General features: G+C 56.1%; 1 protein-coding gene across 3 annotated transcripts in view; it reads right to left on the bottom strand.

Annotated features, from left to right (window-relative positions):
* Nucleotides 1–3,725: 3,725 nt before the first annotated feature.
* The window catches only part of POLR1A (RNA polymerase I subunit A), a 78,171-nt gene continuing 59,485 nt past the window's right edge, over nt 3,726–22,411 (bottom strand). For all 3 annotated transcript variants that reach the window (XM_007175333.2, XM_057558411.1, XM_057558412.1), the window contains 13 exons: nt 21,686–21,851; nt 20,295–20,516; nt 19,172–19,386; nt 17,047–17,214; nt 15,973–16,108; nt 15,306–15,463; nt 10,461–10,587; nt 9,015–9,125; nt 8,131–8,430; nt 7,186–7,386; nt 5,780–5,897; nt 5,130–5,294; nt 3,726–4,746 (listed from right to left, as the gene is read on the bottom strand). In XM_007175333.2, the coding sequence (XP_007175395.2) occupies nt 4,646–4,746; nt 5,130–5,294; nt 5,780–5,897; nt 7,186–7,386; nt 8,131–8,430; nt 9,015–9,125; nt 10,461–10,587; nt 15,306–15,463; nt 15,973–16,108; nt 17,047–17,214; nt 19,172–19,386; nt 20,295–20,516; nt 21,686–21,851 (2,188 nt within the window). In that variant the 3' untranslated portion in view covers nt 3,726–4,645. The remainder of the gene's footprint in view (nt 4,747–5,129; nt 5,295–5,779; nt 5,898–7,185; nt 7,387–8,130; nt 8,431–9,014; nt 9,126–10,460; nt 10,588–15,305; nt 15,464–15,972; nt 16,109–17,046; nt 17,215–19,171; nt 19,387–20,294; nt 20,517–21,685; nt 21,852–22,411) is intronic.

Genomic DNA, 22,411 nt, shown 5'->3' with positions numbered 1-22,411 from the left:
AGTAATTCAAGCTTAGCTTCTTAAATGGAAACTTCTCTTGGAGCTGCTTCTAGAAACACTTGCTGGTTGTGTCCCCTCCTCCTGCCCCTGCAGGTCCCCTGCTGGTAGGAACGTGTAAGTTAAAAAAGCCGTTGCCCCTGATGTGCTGGGCTGGGAAGCAGCATCACCACCTCTTTCTTTGCTGAGCCCCCAGGTAGAGCTGATCAAGGCGTCCTTTGAACCCCACTGTATTCTTGGCACCATGAGAACTTTAGCACACACACGCACTCCTGCTTTCTGAAGACAGGGATCAGACCTTAAGATCTCTGTGGAGAAACCTGGCGTCCATGACTCACTTGTCGAGAAGTCAACACACCAATAGGAGGGGATAGTGGCCGTGACTCGGCACAACTTAGGGCTTATTCTAAGTCGGTGATTCTCAACCCTGCTCACATTAGACTCATGCCCCAGGCTCGTTAAATCAGAATCTCTGGGACAGTGGTCCTGTAATCACAGGTTTTATAAGCTCTCCAGGTGTTTCCAATGCGCAGAGTTGAGGACCTCCGTTCTAAGTGGACTTTGGCAAAAGGGGGGCTTGATGGTGTAGAAATATTGAAATTTTAGACTGTAGCTATTTTGGCACTTGTGACTGAACTAAGAGCCCTATGTAAGCGAGGCAGGAGAAAGAAGATCACACCAGGTTTGGGATACCTGCAGAGTCCAGCAAATCCATCACCTGAACTGCGTGGCCGCAAACACGAGCGGCAACTGGTTCGCTCATGCTGCGGTCCAGTGCCACCCACTCATGAGTGGGTGAAGTCACAGAGCAGAGAAGTCGCTGATGGACGACTTGTCACCCAGCCAGCTTTTGAGGACCAGTCTTTCCTATTTCAAGAGCATTCTCTGGACTCCTACAGCCCCCAAATCAATCGTAAACTCAAAATTTTAGGGTTGGCAAGCAACAAAGAGACACTTCTTAAGTGGTTCCTAATTCTCTGTAGGTGCAGACCACCTAAGGGCCCCAACATCTTATTGGGTCCTGCAACCCAAAACAAATCCACGATGAAATGCCACCTCACACCCATCAGGATGGCCAATATATATATATATGGTATTTCATCATGGATTTTATTATGTATATAAAACATATAAAACAAAACAGGAAATAACAAGTATTGGCAAGGGTGTGGAGAACCCTTGCACACTGTTGGTAGGAATGTGAAACGGTTCAGTCACTGTGGAAAATAGTATGGCAGCTCTTCAAAACATTAAAATAGAACTGCTGTGTGATTCAACAATTCTACTTCTGGGTCTAAACCCAAAATAATTGAAAGCAGGTACTTCAACAGATATTTGTACACCTATGTTCATAGCAGCATCATTCATAAGAGCCAAAAGGTGGAAGCAACCCCAAAGTCCACTGACAGGTAAACGGATAAACAAAATATGCTACATACATACAATGGAGTATTATTCAGCCCTAAAAACAGGGAAATTCTGACACATGCTACAACATAGATGAACATTGTGGATATCATGTTAAGTAAGCCAATCACAGAAGGACAAATACTGTATCATTCCACCTATATCAGGCAGTAGTCAGATTCAGAGACAGAAAGTAGGATGGTGGTTATCAAGGGCTGGTGGGAGGGAGGAATGGGGAGTTATCGTTGAATGGGTACAGTTTTAGTTTTGCGATGAAGGTAACTGTGATGGTTATGCAACAATGAAACTACTTAATGTCACTGCACGGCACACTTAAAAATGGTTAAGATGGTAAATTTTATGTTATTTTTACCAAAGTTAAAAAAAAAAAACAAAACCCCACAGCCTAGTTCTGGGGTGGGCACACATGAAGGAGCCCACATTTTCACCAGAAGTGGTTTATCAGAGTAATGGCCTGTAACAGCTCTGAAAGGCCCAGGGAGGCCCAGGGGAACCTACATGTATTTTGGCACCTGTATTTTGGGGGAAGGGGACAGACTGGGAATGGGACAGGGGGCTTTATCCATTCCTTGGTTTTCTTCTCGATTCAGGTAGAAAATGTCTCAAAAGACTCACTGGGGTACCTGTGGGAATGCTGGTAGTGTTTTTGATGAGAATCTAGAGTGGGGAGATTTTTTAAAAATTTAACTGTTGTTAGAAGCAAGCAAGTAGGTAGGAATTGATACACAAAGGGGCAGGGTGGGGAGGGCATCCAGGAGCAGTGTCTGGTCTAGCACCTTGGGATTCTGCAAGAACTCGTAGCTTCTGCGGAGTTTGGGAACCCCGCCAATCACAATCCATTCCACTTTGATTAAAAAAAAAAAAAAAAAAAAAAAGATCATTCAGGGGAATTCCCTGGCGGGCCAGTGGTTAGGACTCCATGCTTTCACTGCTGAGGGTGTGGGTGCAATCCCTGGGTGTGAAACTAGGATCCCATAAGCTGCGTGGCACAGCCAAAATAATAAAAAAATTTAAAAAATAATAAAGAAATGAAGTTGGTAAATATTAAAAAAAAAAAATCATGCAGCTTGATCTATTCTCTTCATCAGATTTGACTTGGACCTACTTGTGGCTCTCTCCAAAAATCAACTTTGCCCTCAGAGAGGAGCCTTTACAATACTGAGAATATTCCAAAGGACATGCCATCTTAAATGGCAAAGGAGGCCACCCCCAGAGGCTCTGAACAAAGAGTGGCACTGAAGTGAGCGTGTAAATCCCATAGGGGAGAAAGGGAGTCCTGGTCTGCCAAGATGTGCAAGCCTGCAACGTCTGCTTACAAACCAGGGGTAGGTCTCCCAGGAGAGAAACACGCATAGAACTGAGCTGCCCAGGACACGCATGGATGCTCGGGCAGGAAGGGCAGGGGGCCGTCACCCACCTCCCAACGCAGGTCAGGGGTCTGATTTCAGCAAGCACGTCAGCCCTGCCCACGTTTGGGGCTCGCTTCTTCACCTCCGCACCCTCAGTTCCCAGGTGGAGCTGAGCCATGACACTCAAGTGCTTATGCCGAGCCCTGGGGCCAGGTAACCACATGCTTATTTGTCCAATGGGTACCTTGTGACCTCCTCTGAAGACCCTCTCCCACAGTCCAGTATGAGTGGAAATCATCAGGTTATACATTGGGCCTTTAACACCCAGAGTGCACATCTTCACCTGTGGTGTGGATTCCATCCTGACCCTTCTTCCTGCGCCCCTCAGAAGCTGTCCATAATCCTCTGTCCCCAAGCCCTGGTTGAACCCTATTTCTTCTTTTTTTTTTTTTTGGCCACGCTGTGCAGCACGCGGGATCTTAGTTCACCAACCAGGGAGCGAACCTGCGCCCCCTGCAGTGGAAGCACGGAGTCCTAACCACTGGACCACCAGGGAAGTCCCAGGTGAACCTTGTTTCTGACAGGTTTTCTCCAGTGTGGGCACAGGACACACAGGCTGGGTCCCGTCGTCACGTACCTGGAGGGAGCTGCATGGTGACTCTCCCCAGGCGAGGCCTCCCTTCCCAGCCCAGACACACATAGCTAGCTCCTTCCCACTGGCTTCTGCTCTCCTGGCCTCAGGGCCAGAAGCTGGCTGTGGAAGGGGGACACCACAGGGCCAGGCTGGGGTCAGAGTGGGAGGTTGCCAGGGCTGAGCTCTCTCCCTCCACGTCGCCTGCCAAAAAAACAGGAAGAGGGATCCGAGATGTGACTGCGCTGAGTAATTCCAGTCCCAGGCTCTCAAGTCACAGGCGTAGAAACCACAAACCAAAGAGCAAAGAACAAAACCAAAAAGCCCGCAGTCTTGTAGATTTTTTTCCTCCCAACAGCTAGTTCCAGTGATGTTTATTACTCAGCCTGAGTTGGAATAACATTAGACAAAAATAGAAACAGCCTCTGGTTTTACAAAGCCTCGGTACAAGTCCTCTGACTTTTCTGTCCATGCCAAGGCCCCTTGCTGCGGGTACCAGAGGTCAAGGGAGCCCGGATGACCCCGGATGGGGCAGAGCCTGCACAGGGACGCAGGCCTCAGTGCTGGCTTGAGAGCAGAGCTAGGGAAAGACAGCCGGGCAACTTGCTCAAGCGGTACAGCCCGGCTGGGGATCCAGGGTTTTATGTCTGGGGGTGAGCTGCTGGGGCCCCGAAGAGACCAGCCCCAGACTCAGGGCTGATCCGGTTCAGAAGGACACGCAGCCACATGCCAGCAGGGCCAGGGCTCTGCCCCAGGCACAGAAGCTGGGTGGGTGAAGGTCTCCACCATCCTGTGCTTGTTCCAGAGAAAGAGGCTTAGCGGGGGACTCTTTGGGGACTCTGTCCCCAGGGGCTGGCGTAGCCAGGAGGAGCAGGCCACGGAGCAGCAGGAAGCCTGCCTGCAGTCACTGGCTGCTCGCAGCACTGAGACCTCGCGCCCCTACCCTGGGGGCGCCAGGGGTTCCACCTCCAAGGCCTCCTGCAGCACAGGCGGAGGTCCGGCCGCCTCGGAGGGGCTCGGGGGACTTGGTGAACCTTGTGCGCATCCTGAGATGGGAGGGGCGAGGATGAGCAATGTGGCCACTTTCCAGGTGAAGCCGGTCCAGCCCAGAGGCCGGCTGCTTTTTGGACCCCCCAGAGTCACTGCTGGGCTCTGCACCGTCACCACGAACCGCCCGGGACTCCGGTCTCCCGGTCCTCTCCTGTGACGGGTGGGCCAGGTGGCCAGTGCACAGGGGCTGCTATCTCAGGGGCTGCTTGAGCTCGAAGAGGCCTGTCCCGCCCTTGACGACCTTCCCGACCACGAGGCAGGCTGACGGGGACCTCAGCTCATCGCGGGATCCTGGGAGAGACACAAGAGTGCTCGTTAGGTGGCTGAGGGAGAAGTCGGGGGTGGTGGAAGGCGATGGGGGGCGGCACTCAACACTGAGGCTGGGCGGGTGGGGCACCTCCGAGGCCACGAGGGGTGGTGCTGAGGCTCGGGGGCTGACGGGAATGAGGCCGCGCTGCTCCTGCGTTTCAAAGAGAGGAAGACCCTCTCCCTCTCCTCCAAAAGGCAGAGGCAGCTCTCCCATCTGCTGCCCGCCCCTGCCAGCTGCTTCCCGCAGTGAGATGCCAAGATCTCCCCTGCATGCGAGGCGCGTGGAGAGGTGCCTGAGGGACGAGCCCGTCTGCCCAGAGCAGACTCAGGAGAGGGGAGGCCAAGGGCACCTGCCCACGACTGACCCATCATGGTGGCCTGCTTCAGAAACTGGAAGCTGGTCTCAAACGTCATCTGCTGCAGCGGGGAGGAGTTCGACCGGATCCCAAAGCGGTTCAGTGGCTTGTAAACACCCTCGAAGCACATGTAGTCAGCGACCAGGGAGAGATGGCGGGGGTCGACGGCGATGCCTGTCACACGGGCGGCGACCGAAGGGAGGGTTAAGCAGTGACGAGGGGACGGTGGGAGCAGCACCACCCGACACAAGGGCGCCCCTCCAGCTCCGCCACCTGCTCACTCAGCTCCCCAACCCCTGACCTCGGCGGGCAGCCCTCCCTCCCCCGTCACCAGTACTACGTCTCTCTCCATTTCCATCCGGCAGCGTGGGAAGCAGCCTCGCAGGACACGAGACCCTAAAGCACTGTTTGCACTTGGGAATTGAAACCCTGAAGGCAGGATGAGGAAGCAGACTCTCCCTCAGAGGCCAGCAGATGAGAAACACGCTAGGAGGCCTCGGGGACGGGACTGACAAGGCTGACCCACAAGGGACTCCCTCTGCACGGTGGCCCTGAGGATCCCCTACGGGCTCCACGCTCACCGTGTCCCTATTTCAGTTCCCTGTGGAGCGGGATTGACACCCCGGGACCTCCCGAGCGCCGCCCACAGCCCCTCTTACCGTACACGGCGAACACATCCTTGATCTCCTTCTCGATCACCCGCAGCGCGGCCTCGATGCCGTACGTGCTGGCCATGGCATGGATGTCATTGGAATAGAGGCGGCGCAAATCCAGGACCTGGGGGAGGCGGGAGGGGTTGGTTAGGAGGGCCTGGCCTTCTGCCCCTTCCTGCGGACACATCCCGCCCAGGCCGCCCTCCCTCCTTGGCTGGCGCTCAAGCGCAGCTGATGACAAAGTGGTCGCAAGGTGGCCCAGGACTAGCGAAAGGAAACAGTGTAGGCAGAGCTGCCAACAAGCATGCTGGCCGGGCCCCAAGGTCTGTCTCATCATCACCAGGGCCAGAGGAAGACTTGGTACCCGCTTTAGAGTCAACAGGAAGAAAGGTGTTTGTTTATTTAACAGAGAGACCTGTTTCCTAGGATGGAGGCTTCCCCTAGTAGGTGAGGCAAGTTCCCCAGCAGAGACCCGAACGCCTCCCCCAGGCACGGGGAGCAGGGCTGGGCCCGCTGCATGGGGGTCAGCCGGGCCCCATTAGGGGCCTGGGGCTCCAGGTCGGCTGCCCCGGGGGGCCCACGGTGGCTCTGCACTGTGGCAGGTCACCCCCAGAGGCAACAGCAGAGACCCTGGCGGCCTGCCTGGCCTCGTCTGGACAAATCCCACGAGCACGACGCGGAGCTTGGCCTGTCAGTGGCTGGCTCTCGGGAGGCCTGAGCCCTGCCTGCTCCGTCCTCTGGGAAAGCAGCCTGTGAGAGGCTCCGGGGCACAAGGGGGCCTTTGTGGGGCAGTGCTGTGCGGGGTGGGGGCGGGGAGGGGGCGTGTGAGGCCCGAGAGCCTCGCCAGCTTGGTGCGCGCGGACTACGGAAGAGTGAGCTGGTCCCGGCAACTCAGAATTCTGTGGGGAAAACTCGCGCCCACGGGTCGAGAGCACCTCGGAAGGTTCTGGGAGGCTCAGTGAAGCGGGGGGGGAAGCAGGAGAGAGCCCAGAGGAGAGGTGGGTGAGCTGGTGGAGCAGGCGGAACAGGGCGCACAGGCCTCTGCCGGGCGTGGGGGGCGGGGCGGGGCCCCCTCTGCACCCAGGGCCTCCTTCACCCGGTAAAGTGAGCAGCCCCCAGGCCAGCGACTCAGAAAACTACTTCTTACAAGTCTACTTCGGGAAGGTTTTAATTTCAAGGAGAAGAAACTGTACTCAAAGTAATTTGGGAAACTCTGGGTTCCGTAAAATTAAGCAGGTTCTGTACTGCAAGCCTTACCAGGCTCACGTGCATCGGGGATCCCTGAGAGGTGGGCCGGGAGATGCAGACTCGGTTTGGGGACCCTGGGCTAGGAGCGCGAATGGCCCAGGAGGGAGCCTGAGCCGGCGTGAGGACCCGGAGGGGCCAGCAGACGACCCGGAGGGGCCACGCACCTCGGCGTACTTGAACAGCTCCGGGAGGTTGATGCCTTCTGTGTTTAAGACGAGCTCCTTCTCGTTCTTACTGTTGGTGGTTTCGTTCAGGAGGCACCTCGTGATGCCCTTGGTCGCGTAGACGACGGCGTCTTGGGCCAGGGACACTACCAGGGAGCTCATGTCAAAGTTGACCTTGATGAGAGGGAGTTTCACCATCACCTGCAAGAGGAGGGAGAGCTGGGGCGGGGGAGAGGGCCGCCCCAGACCCACCACCCGGGCTCCCCGGGAGACGCCTCTAGAGCCCCATTAGGGAACACCACGGCCATGCTGGGGTGAGCGGGTGGCGGGCCGGGCCTGTGAACGCTGCGTGCCTTCGTGGCCACACAGCAGCCATTTCCAGTCACACAGGCTGAGGTGAAAACAGCAGAGCAACGTTTTCACAGATGTCGGTGAGAACGGTGAAAATCACACCCACTCACATCACCCTTGATATCCTTTCAATTACCACAAAGCATAACATGTGTCCTTTCATGTGTGTAATCCCGGTCAAGGCTTCGTACCCACACTACCATTTAGGAACCAATGAGTCGGATCAAAGGAAAGGACTAAAAAGCCAGTCTGTGTGTAGACGTCCAAGCATCCAAGCCACCGAGCCTCTCAGGGAACACTGCAATGCTGAAGTTGGGGACCAGGAACAAAGACGGTGTGAGGAGTGAAGTGTCTCTGCTGGTCTCTATGACAACTGATACACGTTAACGCACGTGTTGTACCGAGGCCTGAAGTACAACGTGAAAGCACCCGTAGGGTCTGGTGGCTCAGATCCCCGCGCAGCGAGAGGACTGGCCCACGAGGGTGTGAAAGTCGAATGTGCGAGGCCATGACCGGGGGCAGCAGGTGCGCATCTGCCACTTTAAGGGACCTGGGGTTGAGACGAGAGCAGCCGGCGGCCGCCCCAGCACTGACCTGGCACCACAGGCCGCCCTGGGTGTCGTACTGGTAGTCCTCTATGAACGGGTGGCACTCGCGCACCGCCCGCACCCGGCGCTCCACCGCCTTGGCGCCCTGGGGCTCCCGGCTGCGGGCGGGCTTCCACGGCTGCGTCAGGGGGGCGGCGGGGAGCGAGTCCTCCTCGGGGCCTGAGCCCCCCTCCTCCTCCTGCGCCGGGGCCTGGGGAACGCCTTCCCCGAGGACGGTCCCTTCCTCCTGCAGGTCGTCGTCGTCCTTGTCCTTCTCCTCCTCCTCCTCCTCACTCTCGTAATCGACCTGGAGGGGGGCGGAGCGCAGGCCGTGTCACTCGGGCCCCACCAGCCGTTTGGGCCTGGCCTGCACAACAGGCACCCCTGCAGAGGCCTCAGCCGCTGGCTGACCCCGGCCCCGCCTGATCCGTCGGCCCGGCCGCCGTCCTCCCCTCTTCCCCTGGGGATGCCAGCCCCTCAGTCCCAGGGCCCCCTCCTCTGAGCTGAACCCTGCCCCCCGCCTCTAGCTCTCTCACCCGTGAACCCGCTCAGCCCTGCCTCACCGCCCTCTGTCCTGGCAGCAATTGTGGCAGTGGAGGACCAGTAACGGGGAGGAGAAGGAGGTATTTTCATGGCAAAGACAGGAGGCGGCCTGACTTCCTCTCCCTGCCCAAGGCCTCTGGGTCCTCGAATCTGATTCGGACGCAGGGACAGCCAGCCCTTGCCCACTCGCCACCCCATGAACAGCGCCTTGTCAATCGAGTGGTGCGCTGGGCAGACTGCCTTGCTTCAAGGCCCCTGATGGTTCCAGCACGACACAGAGGTGTGGCCTTACGCACCAGGGGGTGAACCCTCATGTGTGACGAAAGTGTCACCTCAGAGTCCCCTCACCTCCTCCTCTTGTTTCTCCTTGCGTTTGGCGTCCGAGGCGTCAGCGTCTCCCTCCTCAGCTTCGGCGTCCACAATGTGCCCCTCCTCTTCCTCATCGCCGTCCTGCTCTCCCTGGGGTTTGGGGACAAGAAAGAGAAAGATGAGCTCTAATACCCAGTGCTTGGTGAATCCATCTCTCCACCCCCCACACTCGCCCATCCACCTGCCTTTCTCCTTACTCACCCAGCCACCCACCTGCCCACCCACCCATCCACTCATCGTTCAGCCACCTATCACCTTCCCAACTATCCATCGACCTACCTTCCACCCCCGTACCCACCCCTGGATTCCACGCTTCCTTCTCTGCAGCCTAAATCTTTACACGTACCACCCGCAAAATCTTGCATTTAAAAAAAAGAAAAAAAGAAAAAAAAGAAAGAAAGTGCCAAGGCTTTTCAAGTCATTAAAAGAAAATGGTGCTAGTGTCATTCCAAATATTTTTGTTATGGGTGGAGATGAAGAGAAAGAGTTGTCTTGGTATTTTAAAAACCAAATATTTATACCTTTCTCCTGGCCTTGGCTCTTAGTTCCTTATAGTCTCCTTCTGGGTGATTTGAGAATTAAGACTGGGCAGCCTTTCAAAGACATCCTGTGCCCATTTGTGCTTGAGTTAGCCAACTGGTAGACCCCGGGGCAGGAGACCTGGCACTCTCTCTGTCTAGGTAGGCCAGGCCCTCATCTTAGGGATGAGGAGACAGGCCCAGAGAGAGGAGGTGACATAGCTGAGGTCACCGAGCCGGGAAGGGACAGGACCAGTCTTCGTTGTGGCCCTGTCCAAGCACAGCACAGCCCTACCAACTGCTGGCTCAGAGGACACCCAGGGACCTGCCCCACACTGCTCCTGGGCCTCTTCGCAGATGAGGTACCATCATTCCTGGACTGTTTTGCCTCCAATGGTTTTTCCCTGGCTCTATCCTTTTTCGTCACTGTAGCCCAACTTCCCTGCTTCAAAATGCCTCTCTGGTCCTTGCCTAGTACTCTGTGGGCCTCAATTCATCTGGCCTAGGGAAGTCAAAGGCAGAGTGAACAAAACCAGAAAAAGAACTTCCAAGACCTCTGTGGGTACCACTACTTTGAGTCTAACCTCAGGATAAAAAAAATCACTGACAGAGGGGTCCCTGAGAGCAGAGAGATGGATGACCTGGGGCCCTCACCCAGGGCCAGGCAGACTATGCTGCCCGACATGGCCTGCCACACTCAAGAAGAAGAAAATGTTGGTTTCCGGCTCTCTCAGAACAGTGGATAAATGCTAATGTAAGCGGAGAGATGGGCCAACAGCAGGAAGGGGCTCGAGGAGCACCGAGGATAGTCACAGAGCCGTCCTAGGAGAACTGACTCAGTGAGCCGCCACCCGATGTGCTTCCCAGCCCTGGACCCTCCCAAGGGGCCCTCAGGGGACTCGCTCACCCGACTCCTCTCCAACTCGCCTGCGTTGTCTAGATCCCGCTGGGTAGCTCTCCGCGTGTTTACGCTTCTGAAAGCTGACGCTTTACTATTCTTCTTTCTGATGGATTCCATCAGAATTTTAAAGAATCTGAAACGAGAAGAAAGCCACGCAGCCCCGTTCAGTACCAGCACCTCCATTCTCCCCTCCCTGTGGGGACAGGACGCTCTAAGGATCTCACACCACCGAAGGTGATGTCGGGGATTTCTACAGGAGACGGAGACCCTGCCTCTCCCTTCAGCTCCCTTTTCCCCCTCCTGCTGTTTCTGGGTGGTATACGGCGCTTCAGAAGGAACACTGCTCCACACCCGATAGGCCCGGACTGAACACGTGCCCTGCCACTCCCAGGGTGCGTGGCCTCGATCACCACAGATGGTCTCCTGAGTTTCACCTCTGTCTTCCGGAAAACGCGGGTGTTAATAGACACCATGCAGTCTTGCTTTAGGGATTAGAAACAATGCCACATCCGATACCTGTCACGGGGCCTGGCAGGCTGGCTGCTCAGCAAGTGACAGTTTTTGGTGCTATGTGGCGGCCGTCTAACTCGGGTGGCAGGGCCTGCAGCGGGAGAGGGGAGGCCAGGCCGGGACGAGGCCAGGCCGCCCCCAGCCCGCTGCCTACCGCATCTCCAGGAAGTGGCACTGCTCGGGGCTGGCAACTCCTGTCTCCTCGGTGTGGGACCCCCGACAATTTGATGAGAGAACTAAGATGTGGAAGAGCTTATCGGGATCTCCAAGGCGGTGACAACTTACTTTGTGGCAGTAAATCATGTCGACAGGTTAGAACGAAAGCAATTTAAAAGGACCAACTTGAGGCAGAGCCCAGAGGACCTTTCCTGGCCCCTGGGCCCTTCCTCCTGAGTTATCTATTTAATGCTTCCTCTGGGCCTCACCCTGTCTCCCGCCCCCTGCTCCTTTCTTCATATAACCTCTTGCCTGTCTTCTGCATCAGGCCATAGCAGCACACCAGACAGCCTTCTTTTAATTATATAAAGTATCAGTTCCTCATCTGCCCAGCCAGCCATCCTGTGTTCTCCAATCGCCTATGACGGGTCCACCATGTGCCAGCCCTGAGGGCAAAGCAAGGCTGAAAAGACAGGCACTTAAGAGCTTTAACTGGAGAAACAGGCAGGTCAGATGTTTACTATTTTGTTCATTAAAAACAAAAGACTGCTACTCTCCCTCCCTACCATTTTTTTTTTCCCCAACTTTTTAAAGTTGTACAGGGTTTTGGCTGAGTTTCTGCCCTTGGCAGAAAAAAGCCTCCTCACCACCGATCCAAGGAAGAGCCTGGTCACCAGGTGCTGTGGACAGGGACCAGAGGGCCAGACAGGGGGGAAGCCTGGCTTGACTTTAGAAAGACGTGTCCACCCGGGAGGAGGGGGCGGAAGAGATGTTTCCGAAAGGACAGGCTCTGGTTCAAGTCTCTGTTCTGCCAGAGTCTGGAGACAGAGACAGACGAGGGCCTTGACCCCGTCTGTAAGTGTTGGGACCGCCCCTGCCCCATGCCTGAGCCTGCAGCGCAGACTGCAGGGCGTGAAATGACACGGACGGGGTGTGAAGTTGGGCCGCCCCGCACACACAAGCTGCTTGTCGCCTCCCTCTGCTGTGGGGCTGCCGCCCTGGCCTGTCCCTTCAGGTGACATCACCCCTCTCAGGCTCCCCCGCCAGCACTTCAATCCCCGCAACTGGCCTCAACCCCAGTCACCCACCTGCTCTCACCCCCTGCACGTGCATCGCTGGGCTTCTGTTCGGGCCATGTGCACCGCCATCAACTTCCCCAGCCTCCCATCGACCTGTTGGAGCCGCGCCCACGCCCACGGTGGGGTCTAAGCGCAGATGGAACCCCCCAAGAGACCTTCCCTAATCCCCCCGGTGCAAATCCTTTCTACCCTGCCTGCCTCTTCTGGTGAACAGGACCAGTGCAGAACGTGACAGAAGGTGAGAAAGGAGAATAACACCCTGAACGGTAAGTGGCAGGCATGTCACCTGTGTGCCAGAAGTTCTCCCGGGGGTACAAAGAGTCTGCCCTTCTGTGATTTTGCCCAGAGCCAGGAAACCGGAGGCCCACAGTGACTGCTCGGTGAAGGTCGTGCTGTTTGTCAGAATGTGGCAACTGAGGGGGAACTGGAGGGGGGCAGCTGCAGAAAAACCTCCGTCCCACATAAATAATTACCAACAGGGAACATGACCCTCGGCTGTTTCCAAAAGTGCCTGCCAACAGCTCCACCACCTGCTGTTTGCAGAGTCAGACTCACAGAAGCTCTCGCTGCAGACTGCCGACTTGGTGGTACACAGCTGGGGACCTGAGGCCGGAACTCACACCCCTGCCTCCTAGCTCAGTACTCCTGCCACCTCACCACCCCGGCCCACCTTCCAGATCATTTACACACATATCCAAAGGGATGGGCACCAGGACAGATATTTAGGGGAGCTTCACGGCTTATACACCTCCATCTAGGGAAGCGCCTCTGTGTCTCTGTTTTTTTTTTTTCTCCAATCTGTGTCAAAAGAGTCTCAAGATCCCACAGCTGGGAAAGAAGAAGGGAAGAAAGGGAGGGAAAAGGGGAAGAGAGAGAAAAGGGGGTGGAGATGAGAGAGGAGAGAGGGGAACAGGAAGGGAGAAAGGAAAAAGAAAACGCTCCCGGTGGGGGGGGTCCCCTCTTCTGAAGGCACACACCCATCCCCGTGCGGTCTCCAGGGGGCCTGCGTGAGGCTGCTTCGCTGCCCAGGCCTGGCAAAGGCAGCCCAACCACAACCCCTTCCACGAGCTGCTCCCTCTCTGGCCCCCCTGCCCAAGTCACAGGGCAGCTCCACCAAGAGCGACTGCACATGGCTTTGTTCATCACAGCTTTTCAAGTGCACAAGCCAAATACAAAGAAGGAGTTGACTAAGTCTTTCACCACTGGGAAAAAGCCAGGGCTCTTCCTTACCAAGAAGAAATTTTTAAAAAGTGATGAATTCTCAATTCCCCAAGGCAATGTAAAGAGGAAGAACTCTGAGCACAGCCTGCGGCATGCCTCATGCGACCTACCTGCTTGGCAGGCCCACACCTGAGATGCATAGAAATGGGGCAGATCGCCGACCCCGCCTGCTCTCGCTAATTCTCAGGAGTCCACGTGATCCGAATTCCTATTTCTCAGAAAAGGGCCGCCTGGCCAGCACAAACAGCGGCACGCTTGGGAGTGACGTTCCTCCCGGTTAATTAATGAGCCGGCAGCTGGGGGCACAGACAGGTCTCCTGCGACGTGACCCAGCACCCCGACAGCACTGGGCCTGCCTGATAAAACGAGCCTCCTCCACCCGGGCGAAGAGCGACATAGGTGCTTCCGAGGCCCAGCAAGCTCCCCTGTCCAAAGGGCTGAGTTCACGTCCAAGCTCATCTACCACAGCACCCGCCATCCTACGTGCCACCTGCTCAGGGGGCCAGGCTGCAGCCAGTGCACATCTTCAGGTGACGGCAGGACAGTCACTCCCTCCCAGCCACACTGCCCTGGGGCCCAGCCTGTCAGTGGGCATCACTCAGTAAATATTTGTGGGACGACTGAGTGCGCGGACGTCCTGCCTCGACTCTGCCATCACTTCGCTACTTCCAAGCAGCTCTGGAAAACCTGAGGGCTGTTCTAGACTGAAGACGGTGGTTGGTGGTCCGTGGCCAAATCCTGCTGACATATGGGATCTATTTCAGCCTCACCAGGCTTTTTTTTTTTTTTTAATTAATTAATTTAGTTAGTTAGTTTTTTGGCTGTGCTGCATCGCATGTAGTTAGTCAGTTAGTTAGTTTTTTGGCTGTGCTGTGTGGCATGTGGGATCTTAGTTCCCTGACCAGGGATCGAACCTGTGCCCCCTGCATTGGAAGCGGAGAGTCTTAACCACTGGACCACCAGGAAGTCCCCTCACCAGGCTTTTAAAAAGATATGAATTAGTTGCCAATGCTTACAAATTAGAGGAGATTTATCTATAAAAAGTAAAAGCAAGCAAACAGCCAAAGAAAGAAAAAAGACAGGCGGTTTTCTTCTTCTTACTTTTCTGAATCAGAAGGTCTGGCCACGCTGGCCCACACCCCTGCCCGCTTGAGGCCGGTGGCGTGCTCTCCAGCCGGACGGGGGCCCCCAACCTGCCTCACCAGCCTTCTCACCTGCCGGCCCCGCAGCCATCTGAGTCTGTGCACCACGATCCAGGGTCAGGTGGCCGGTCAGAAGTGCCTCGCTGGCTCTTCCTGGCTTCCCCAGCCCCAATATGACCACCCTCCTACTCCTGTGCACTCAGCACTGTGGGCCGTGCTTTCCAATGTCCAACAGTGACTTGAACTGGAGAGAAAATGGATGTTCCTTCTCCCCACCAGAAGGGAACCCGAATTTCTCTAAGCAGCTGAAGGTAACCCCAGTTATAGACCTGTGTTTAAGAGCAGCATGCTGTCAGTACACTGCTCCTTCCTCACAGAATATAAACGTATCAGGAATCACATCATGACAGAAATTAACACCACGTGCTGGTCTGACGTCACAGCAGCACCACTGCGACGGAGCACTGTTCTCTTTATGGTACATGAACTCCTCCATCTCAAAGCCTACAAACCCGAGTACACGAGACTCATGGGCCAGAGAGAAGAATAGGGGGCAGAGGTGGGAATGTAGTTAATGCAGTCATACCCACAAGCCAGATTAGGCTGCAGGACCTGTTCTTTTTCTAAACACCTCCTTTGAAGGAATCATTTGGGCAAAAGCACCCAGTCTCTGGGAGTCCTGTGGCCAGAAGCCCTCAAGGTCCATGACAAAGTCAAGCAATAAGCATGGCCTGAGTCCTGACCTTGTTTCCATGAAATGCAGGATGTCCTCGGGTCTCAGGCACTTTTCCTGCTGGTAGTACGCGTGTGGCAGGAACTGAAACCGCAGCTGGTACACCCGGAACTTGTTCTGTCTCTCCCCCATAGAGAAGGACTCCTGGACATCAATTTTCTCCAACACCTAGAACCAGATTGACAGACAGAAACTAATTTTGCCCAAAGCCTGGGACTGAGCATTACAAGTGGGTTATGGGAAAACTGAGAGTTTGCAGGGACAGGGGCTGGGACCACAGGCCAAAATCCCAAAGAAATTCCAACAAGCTCTGCTGCTGTAGATCCCTGGAGGGGTGGGGAGAGAGACCCCCCCACCCTGTAGGCATACCTCCAGAGAACGGCCTGAGGCTGTAGGGCGCAGTCTCCAGCGGGGCTGGTAAGCTGACCCAGAAAGTGCCCTTATTCTTAAGGCACGGAAGAATGCTGCAGACCAGTGATTACCTTTAAAGCTTCCTGATCCATCCCTGCTTAGCAGCTGCAGAGAAAGCCTCCCTCTCGCTGGGTGGAGTTGAGCCAGGGTCTGAACAGCTGGCAAAGGCTGTTCTGCCCGGATGGGAGGACAGGTGGGAGGATGGGTGGGAGGATGCAGGAAAACGCCTGCAGCCAGCCTGCACTGGGTCCCAGGGAGACAATTACCTCCCCGAGGCACACCCTGGTGAGCTGCTTCTTCAGGCTTTTCACCTTCTTCAGCGCTTTCTTGGTGCTGAATACAGGCACGCTCATCATGGGCGTCTTGATGCTGGCGCTGGCCACCATGAGAATCTCCCTCAGCCTGTCACAGAACAAGGGCGCATCTGATCGTAAGAGGCACCCGGATTCTGTATTTTTGCGAGGCCTTCCTCATAAAGATGTCACAGTTCTTTCAGGATCTGCCAGAGACCACAGGATCTCGTGGGGGAGATATGCTGATCAGGGAGTCCCAGCTCTGGCCCCGCGTGTGACAGCAAGGGACTCTTCTGTCAGCTTCCTCCACCGGAGCACGAGCTCCTCAAGGACAGGGCTGTGTCTTCTTCCTGTTTCCTACCACCTGTGCCTCGCATTACAGCGTGGGTGCTTACTGAACCAATGAGAGATGCAGGGAAGGGAAGCAGCGTCTGCAGCGCTCCCACTGGGCACAGGGACCACGGCTAGACCTCGGCCATGGCTCAGTCAGCCTGCAGGGCCCGACTGCACGGTGCTCCCCACCCTCCTCCCTCCCACAGGAAGCTGAGGTGCCTGAGTCACTCTGCTAAAAAGTAGCCGGGCCAGGCAGGTGAGCCTGATCTCTATTCTTTCCCCTCGCCCAGCGGCCATCGTCCTGCAAGGTGCATACTTTTACCTGAAGGGCCAGGGCCCCTTTGGGTCATGTTCTAGGTGAGTGGTGCCCCCGATGTTGGGCGACCAGACGGCCTGCCCCCAGGAGTACGTAGTTTCACAAGCATCCCGGGTAACTTGGATACAGGAGTTGGTGGAGAGATAAATGGAGATGCTAATGCTAAGAGGCCTGGGCATGGATCCAACCACAGAAGCCACTGGGCTCTGGAAATTCCAACCCTGACCCCTGCTTTGATGAGACCCTGCCCCTCTCTCTCTCACACACACACACACACACACACACACACACTCTCTCTCTCTCTCTCTCTCTCTCTCTCTCTCTCTCTCTAATGAAATGACCTCCTCCCCAGGAGCGGGCTAGGACAGACCCCCCCCTGCCCCCTCGCAGTGCCCCACCTGGGAATGCCCAGGGTGACATTCATCTCGCCTCTGCCGGCAAAGTGGAAGGTGTTCAGGGTCATCTGTGTGGAGGGCTCCCCGATGCTCTGTGCGGCCAGCAGGCCCACGGCCTCTCCCGGGTCACACAGCGAGCGCTGCCACTTCAGCTGCAGAAGAGTCCTCAGCCTGGAGATGGGGCAGGGGACAGCAGGAGTCAGGGGCACAGACACTACCTGCCCGTCAGGAGCTGTCGATGCCACCCGCAAGCAGGGTACATGGACCTGTTACCTCTCCCTCTTTCTGGGCTTGTTTTTTCCTAAGCAAATGGTCCTTCTAAGCCTTGAATTCCAGCCAGTGACCCTGAAATGTCCTAAATGACACAGCACAGAGCCCAGCTGGGTAGCTGAAGCTCTAGATGTCCATGCTCGGACTGTTCACATTCACCCTGAGAACGTCATGGAACTAGTGAGCTCACTATTCACGTTTCCCTTTGTTAAGTCTTTTTTGCCCACTAGTTGTGACAGCTTGGAGAGGGCTTAAACCTCCCTCTGTACAAACTAGGAAGAGGTTCACTGAGCAATTATGGGGATATGGGGGGGAGGCGGGAAGGGGTGCTTACTTTCTTAATTAGTGCAAATGGCTACAGGCCACATTGGAAATGTGCGCACTCTACAATTTCGTAATTTACTAACCCTTCTTCCTATGAATGCCGGCCCTTTTAGAACAGCCAAGGAACACTGTATTACCCCGGAACATAGGACAAGGAAGAAGCTCAACAGACAGAGACTAAACGGGACATTACGTTTGAACACAGAGGAAGGTAATAAAACTACGTTTCTATGCAAGTTCTTTTCAAAAGTCAGACTTTTTGCGGACCTGATGTCTCTTCTCTCCCTATTACTTCAAACCAGTGAGGTTTGACTGCCTATCAGTATTCCCGACAGGAAAAACCTTTAAATACTTCCAGAACTTTGGAGTTGCACCCAGAGCTTGCTGCTTGCTAACAGGTCCCCTGTGAGAGCCACTGCAGCATACGCTGCCTCCCTATCTCGGCCCCCTGAACCCAAGTGATGCTCCCCAGGGCCAAGCTCGCCCCACTCCGGATGCAGCACAGCTGGAGGGAGGACCCACATGGTCCTTCTGAAGGTAAAGGGCAGCATCCTGAGCTGTAGGGAGGCAGGCAAAGGGGGCTGGGGAGCAGGGTCTTGCTCTTTTAAGGAAAGCCTGGCTGGTAGCTAAATCACAACCCGGCATGCTTTACTCCATCTTCGGATCTCTGAGGCCTGGCTGGAGAAAGTACTTTAAAGGATAAAAAGTAAGAGCCCTGTCTCTGCCCTCCAGGTCCTCCACCCAAGTGTTCTTCTTTGCTCATCCCCCTGCTGCAGCCCTACTCCCTGGACCCTCAGCCTCTCCGTGCACCTGGCTGGGTTCCACCGGGTGCAGGACAAGCAGCCAGGCTACAGCGGATGATCTCAGGCTTGCGGCTCTGCAAGCCAGGCTAGGTGAGCGGAGTGGGAAGGATCCCTGGATGACTGCTCTGAGACCGACGCCCCAGCAGGCATTCCCTGGGGGCAGCTTTGATGTTTTAACTCACTGTGGCTCAGTGCTGGTCCATGCCTGGCTTCCCACCTGCCTAGGCCACGAGATTTCTTTTTCCTGTCTTATTTCTCTGTGAATAAGTCTAAGCTCAGGATTCCATGGGGTCCTTCTTCCTTGACGCTTCGAAACCCCAAACTCAAAGGATCGCTGGAATATTCAGACCAAACTCCTTAGGAAAGGCTGAGCTGTGGTGTCACGGGGGAGAGAATGGTCTGTCCCGGGTCACAGGGTTGGCAGCTGCTGACCAGATTCCCTGATTCTCACATAACCGTGCCCACCACACCACACTCAAGAGAGGGGCCACCTGTGCAGGGCTCTGTCCCTGCAGAGCGCTCTTCTCTGTCGTGGCCCAGGTGGGGGGTGCACTCCTGCCTACCTGCTCTCATCCGTCCCACAGCCCTCAGGGCCTGCAAGGTGCCCTCTGTTTCACTTCCCTCCTTCTTGCTGGAGCCTTGAACCCAGGAGGCTGCCAGAGTGGGCAGGGAAGGGCCTGAGAAGCAGATTCTCCCTCTTCGTGTGCTGTGCAATAAATCAATGTCATTACCTGTCCAGAGAGAGCTCCGATTTCTCGTAACTCTTCTCTGCTTGAGCTGCCCACTCGCAACTGTAGCCATCCACCTTCTTTTCAAACGTTTCTGACACTGATGCAAGGTAGATGTCTGGGCGCCAGACAGACAGACTGGGGTCAGGACAAGGAGCCGCCTTCTTCTGGTATTTCCTCCGGCTTTGCTCGTCTAACTCAGCCCACATCCTCAACATCTGAAAGGAAGGATGGGCCTCAGCTACGCTGGAGGACACCAGGAATAGGCTTCTCTTCCTGGGAGGTCCAGTAGGATAAGGAGGATCAAAGGCACTGGCTTCAAATGAGAATAGGGGAAAGAGACAGAAACCTGACGGCAATGAGAAAGCCATCTCGACATCTGAAACACGGAGAAACCGAACCCATCCCAGGGTGGACTGCGTGACCATGACTCTACAAGTGATTCGTCCTGGCCCTTCAAGCACAGGCAGGGTGACCACGTAAGTTACTGTCCAAACTGAGTGTCTTCTAGCGTAAAATGGGGCACTATTAATAATAATACTGGGATGAGAGGCAGAGCCAGGGCTGTCTCAGGTCAACAAAGACACAGTCACCACAAGCCAGGTGACTGTGCCAGATCCCTGTTTGTCCCCCACCCAGGCTTTCACACGCTCGATGCCCCAAAGCTGTCCCACAGCAACTGCTTCAAAGCGCTCCCCTGCCTCCCGGCTCCCAGCTGTGCTTGGCTGATGGGAGGTCCCAGAAGCAGAAGGGCATGTGGGAGGAGAGTGAGGCTGGGCATTCATCCCCCCCCCCCTCTCTAATGGACCTCGGAGCCCAGAACTCTTTGCTGAGGGCTCCTGTCAGCTGGCCTCTGCCCACGGCCACCCTCTCCACTCCTGGTGACTGTTCATGCCTGTGGGGGGTGGGTGGAAACCCAACTTACCAGCCCTAGTTCGTTTCCTGGAACCCTGTCCACACCTCTGTAAAGATTCCCTTCCTTAAATCCCTATTTGAGTGCCATGTTTCCTGACCAGCACCGAACGAAGCCAGATTTCATGACTGCACCTTCCACCGGGAAAACAACTCCTCATCCCCTGAACCCCTGACTGATCGCCCACCCCCACCCCCCCAACCCCAGCACTACCTGGTGAGTCTCAGGGCTGCGGCCATTCTGGTTTGCGCCCTCGAGGTTCAAGGCTTTCACAGCTGCTTGAATTTTCTGGGAATAATTCAAGAAGGCGCCTTTTCTCAGCAGGGTGTTGGAATGCTTGCTTTGCCATTTTTTGATGGCTTTGAAGTGGCGGAGAGCTTTCTGGGGATCTGCTCTGGATAAAACTTCATGGAGGTGCTTCGATTTCATTATCACCTAAACGAACAGACCACACAGACAAAACCGAAGAGTTGAGGGCGTAACACAAGGGCCACGTCACACAACTTCACAGGACGGAGGTGGCCCGTGTGGAGCCCTCACGATGCCCCTGGGGGGGTCTGAGCACCCACTGCTGACCAGGGCCCTCACTCTGTGCCAGTCAGACTTGGCAGCTGGCGGTCTCAGGAGCTGAGGTCACAGGGGAGAGACCGTGACACTGAGAGTCCCTCCCGAACATGGCGCCAGGATGGAAAGGAGCCAACCCCGGGGCACAACCTTCGATTCGACCACCTGCTTCATGACCTCGGACAGGCCATGTCAGTGTCAGCTTCCTGCTTCATGACCTCGGACAGGCCATGTCAGTGTCAGCTTCCTGCTTCATGACCTCGGACAGGCCATGTCAGTGTCAGCTTCCTGCTTCATGACCTCGGACAGGCCATGTCAGTGTCAGCTTCCTGCTTCATGACCTCGGACAGGCCATGTCCGTGTCAGCTTCCTGCTTCATGACCTCGGACAGGCCATGTCCGTGTCAGCTTCCTGCTTCATGACCTCGGACAGGCCATGTCCGTGTCAGCTTCCTGCTTCATGACCTCGGACAGGCCATGTCAGTGTCAGCTTCCTGCTTCATGACCTCGGACAGGCCATGTCAGTGTCAGCTTCCCAATCTGCAGAACAGGGGGACCGCTGAGCCAACGGTGACGATCGCTCTCGGGGCAGTAAGGCGTGGTATGAAAACCGCGGGCTTGGGTGTCAGAGGGCCTGGGTGCAGACACAAGCCCTGCCACTCACCAGCTCGTCACTTAAACCCTGACACTCAGCTGCCTTGGCTGCAAAATGGGCAGAGGGCCACCTGCGTCCCCAGGCTGCAGGGAGGAGGAAGGGAGACAGCAGCCATGGTGCGCTCTAGTTTAGGGCCCAGCACAAGGCAAATGCCCCACACGGTGCAGTTTTTCTAGACGTATGCGTGCCTCTCCGCCATCTCACGGGATGAAGCACACAGAGGGAGGGGCTCTGACATTGTCAGGCGTTCCAAGGCATCGCCTGGTGCTTTTGCACTCTTCCCACTCTAGTTTTCAGCGGCCACTCTGAGCGCAAGGCTCAGGGCGGGAGGCCCACCGCACGGCCCCCGCCCCACGACCCACAGGCGCCGGGGGCCGGCACGCTACCTCATAGTTGCTGGCGAGGAAGGGGAACTGCTTGGGCTGCAGGAACTGTGTCTTGGGGATGTCCAGGCCGTCCTCCCCGTACAGGAACTGCACCACGCTGCCGTCGCTGTCGCGGACCGTCAGGTCGTACTGGACGACCAGCCCCTCCAGGTGCTTGATGATGCACCTGTACGGAGACCACTGGCTCAGCGCCCACCGGGCTCGCCACCTCCCAGGGCAGCCTCTGATGGAGCGGATGGAGGGCAGAAAAGGGGACTGCTGTTCTGCAGCCAGGCAAGCCCCCAGCACAGGCTCTGAGCTACAGCACCTCGTGGCCAGGGGCTGCAGCCACGTGTCTGAGGAGGTTGGCTTCCCCGCTCGACCCTGGCTCCCATCTCCAGCCCCAGCTGCTGGGACCACTGCCTGCTCTGTCGCTCCCCGGCACGGCAGAGCTCCCCCGGGACCAGTGTCCTTAGACCCAGGAGGCAGGCAAAGCAGCGGGGCTGTCTCCCCATCCAATGCTTCTCTCACGCCATTAGTCCAGAGACTGTCAGGGACAAAGGGGACCTTAGGAACTACATGCTGATGTGACAGCCCTAACCCAGTGCCTTTTTTCCTCAGTGCTCCCAGCAGTCAGCTGCCTCCCTCAACCTGCCCCCCTCTGCTGCCCTGGCGCTGGCCCTAGCTTACTTCTCTGGCCACCCTGCCTTGGTTTCTCCTCCTGCCACCTTCAGAGGGGGTTTCCTA

The sequence above is a fragment of the Balaenoptera acutorostrata genome, chromosome 12 (assembly GCF_949987535.1).
Source record: "Balaenoptera acutorostrata chromosome 12, mBalAcu1.1, whole genome shotgun sequence".
In the NCBI taxonomy this organism is placed as follows: domain Eukaryota; kingdom Metazoa; phylum Chordata; class Mammalia; order Artiodactyla; family Balaenopteridae; genus Balaenoptera; species Balaenoptera acutorostrata.
Note: the sequence above shows the minus strand (reverse complement) of the source record. Positions and strands in the feature narration are given on the sequence as shown.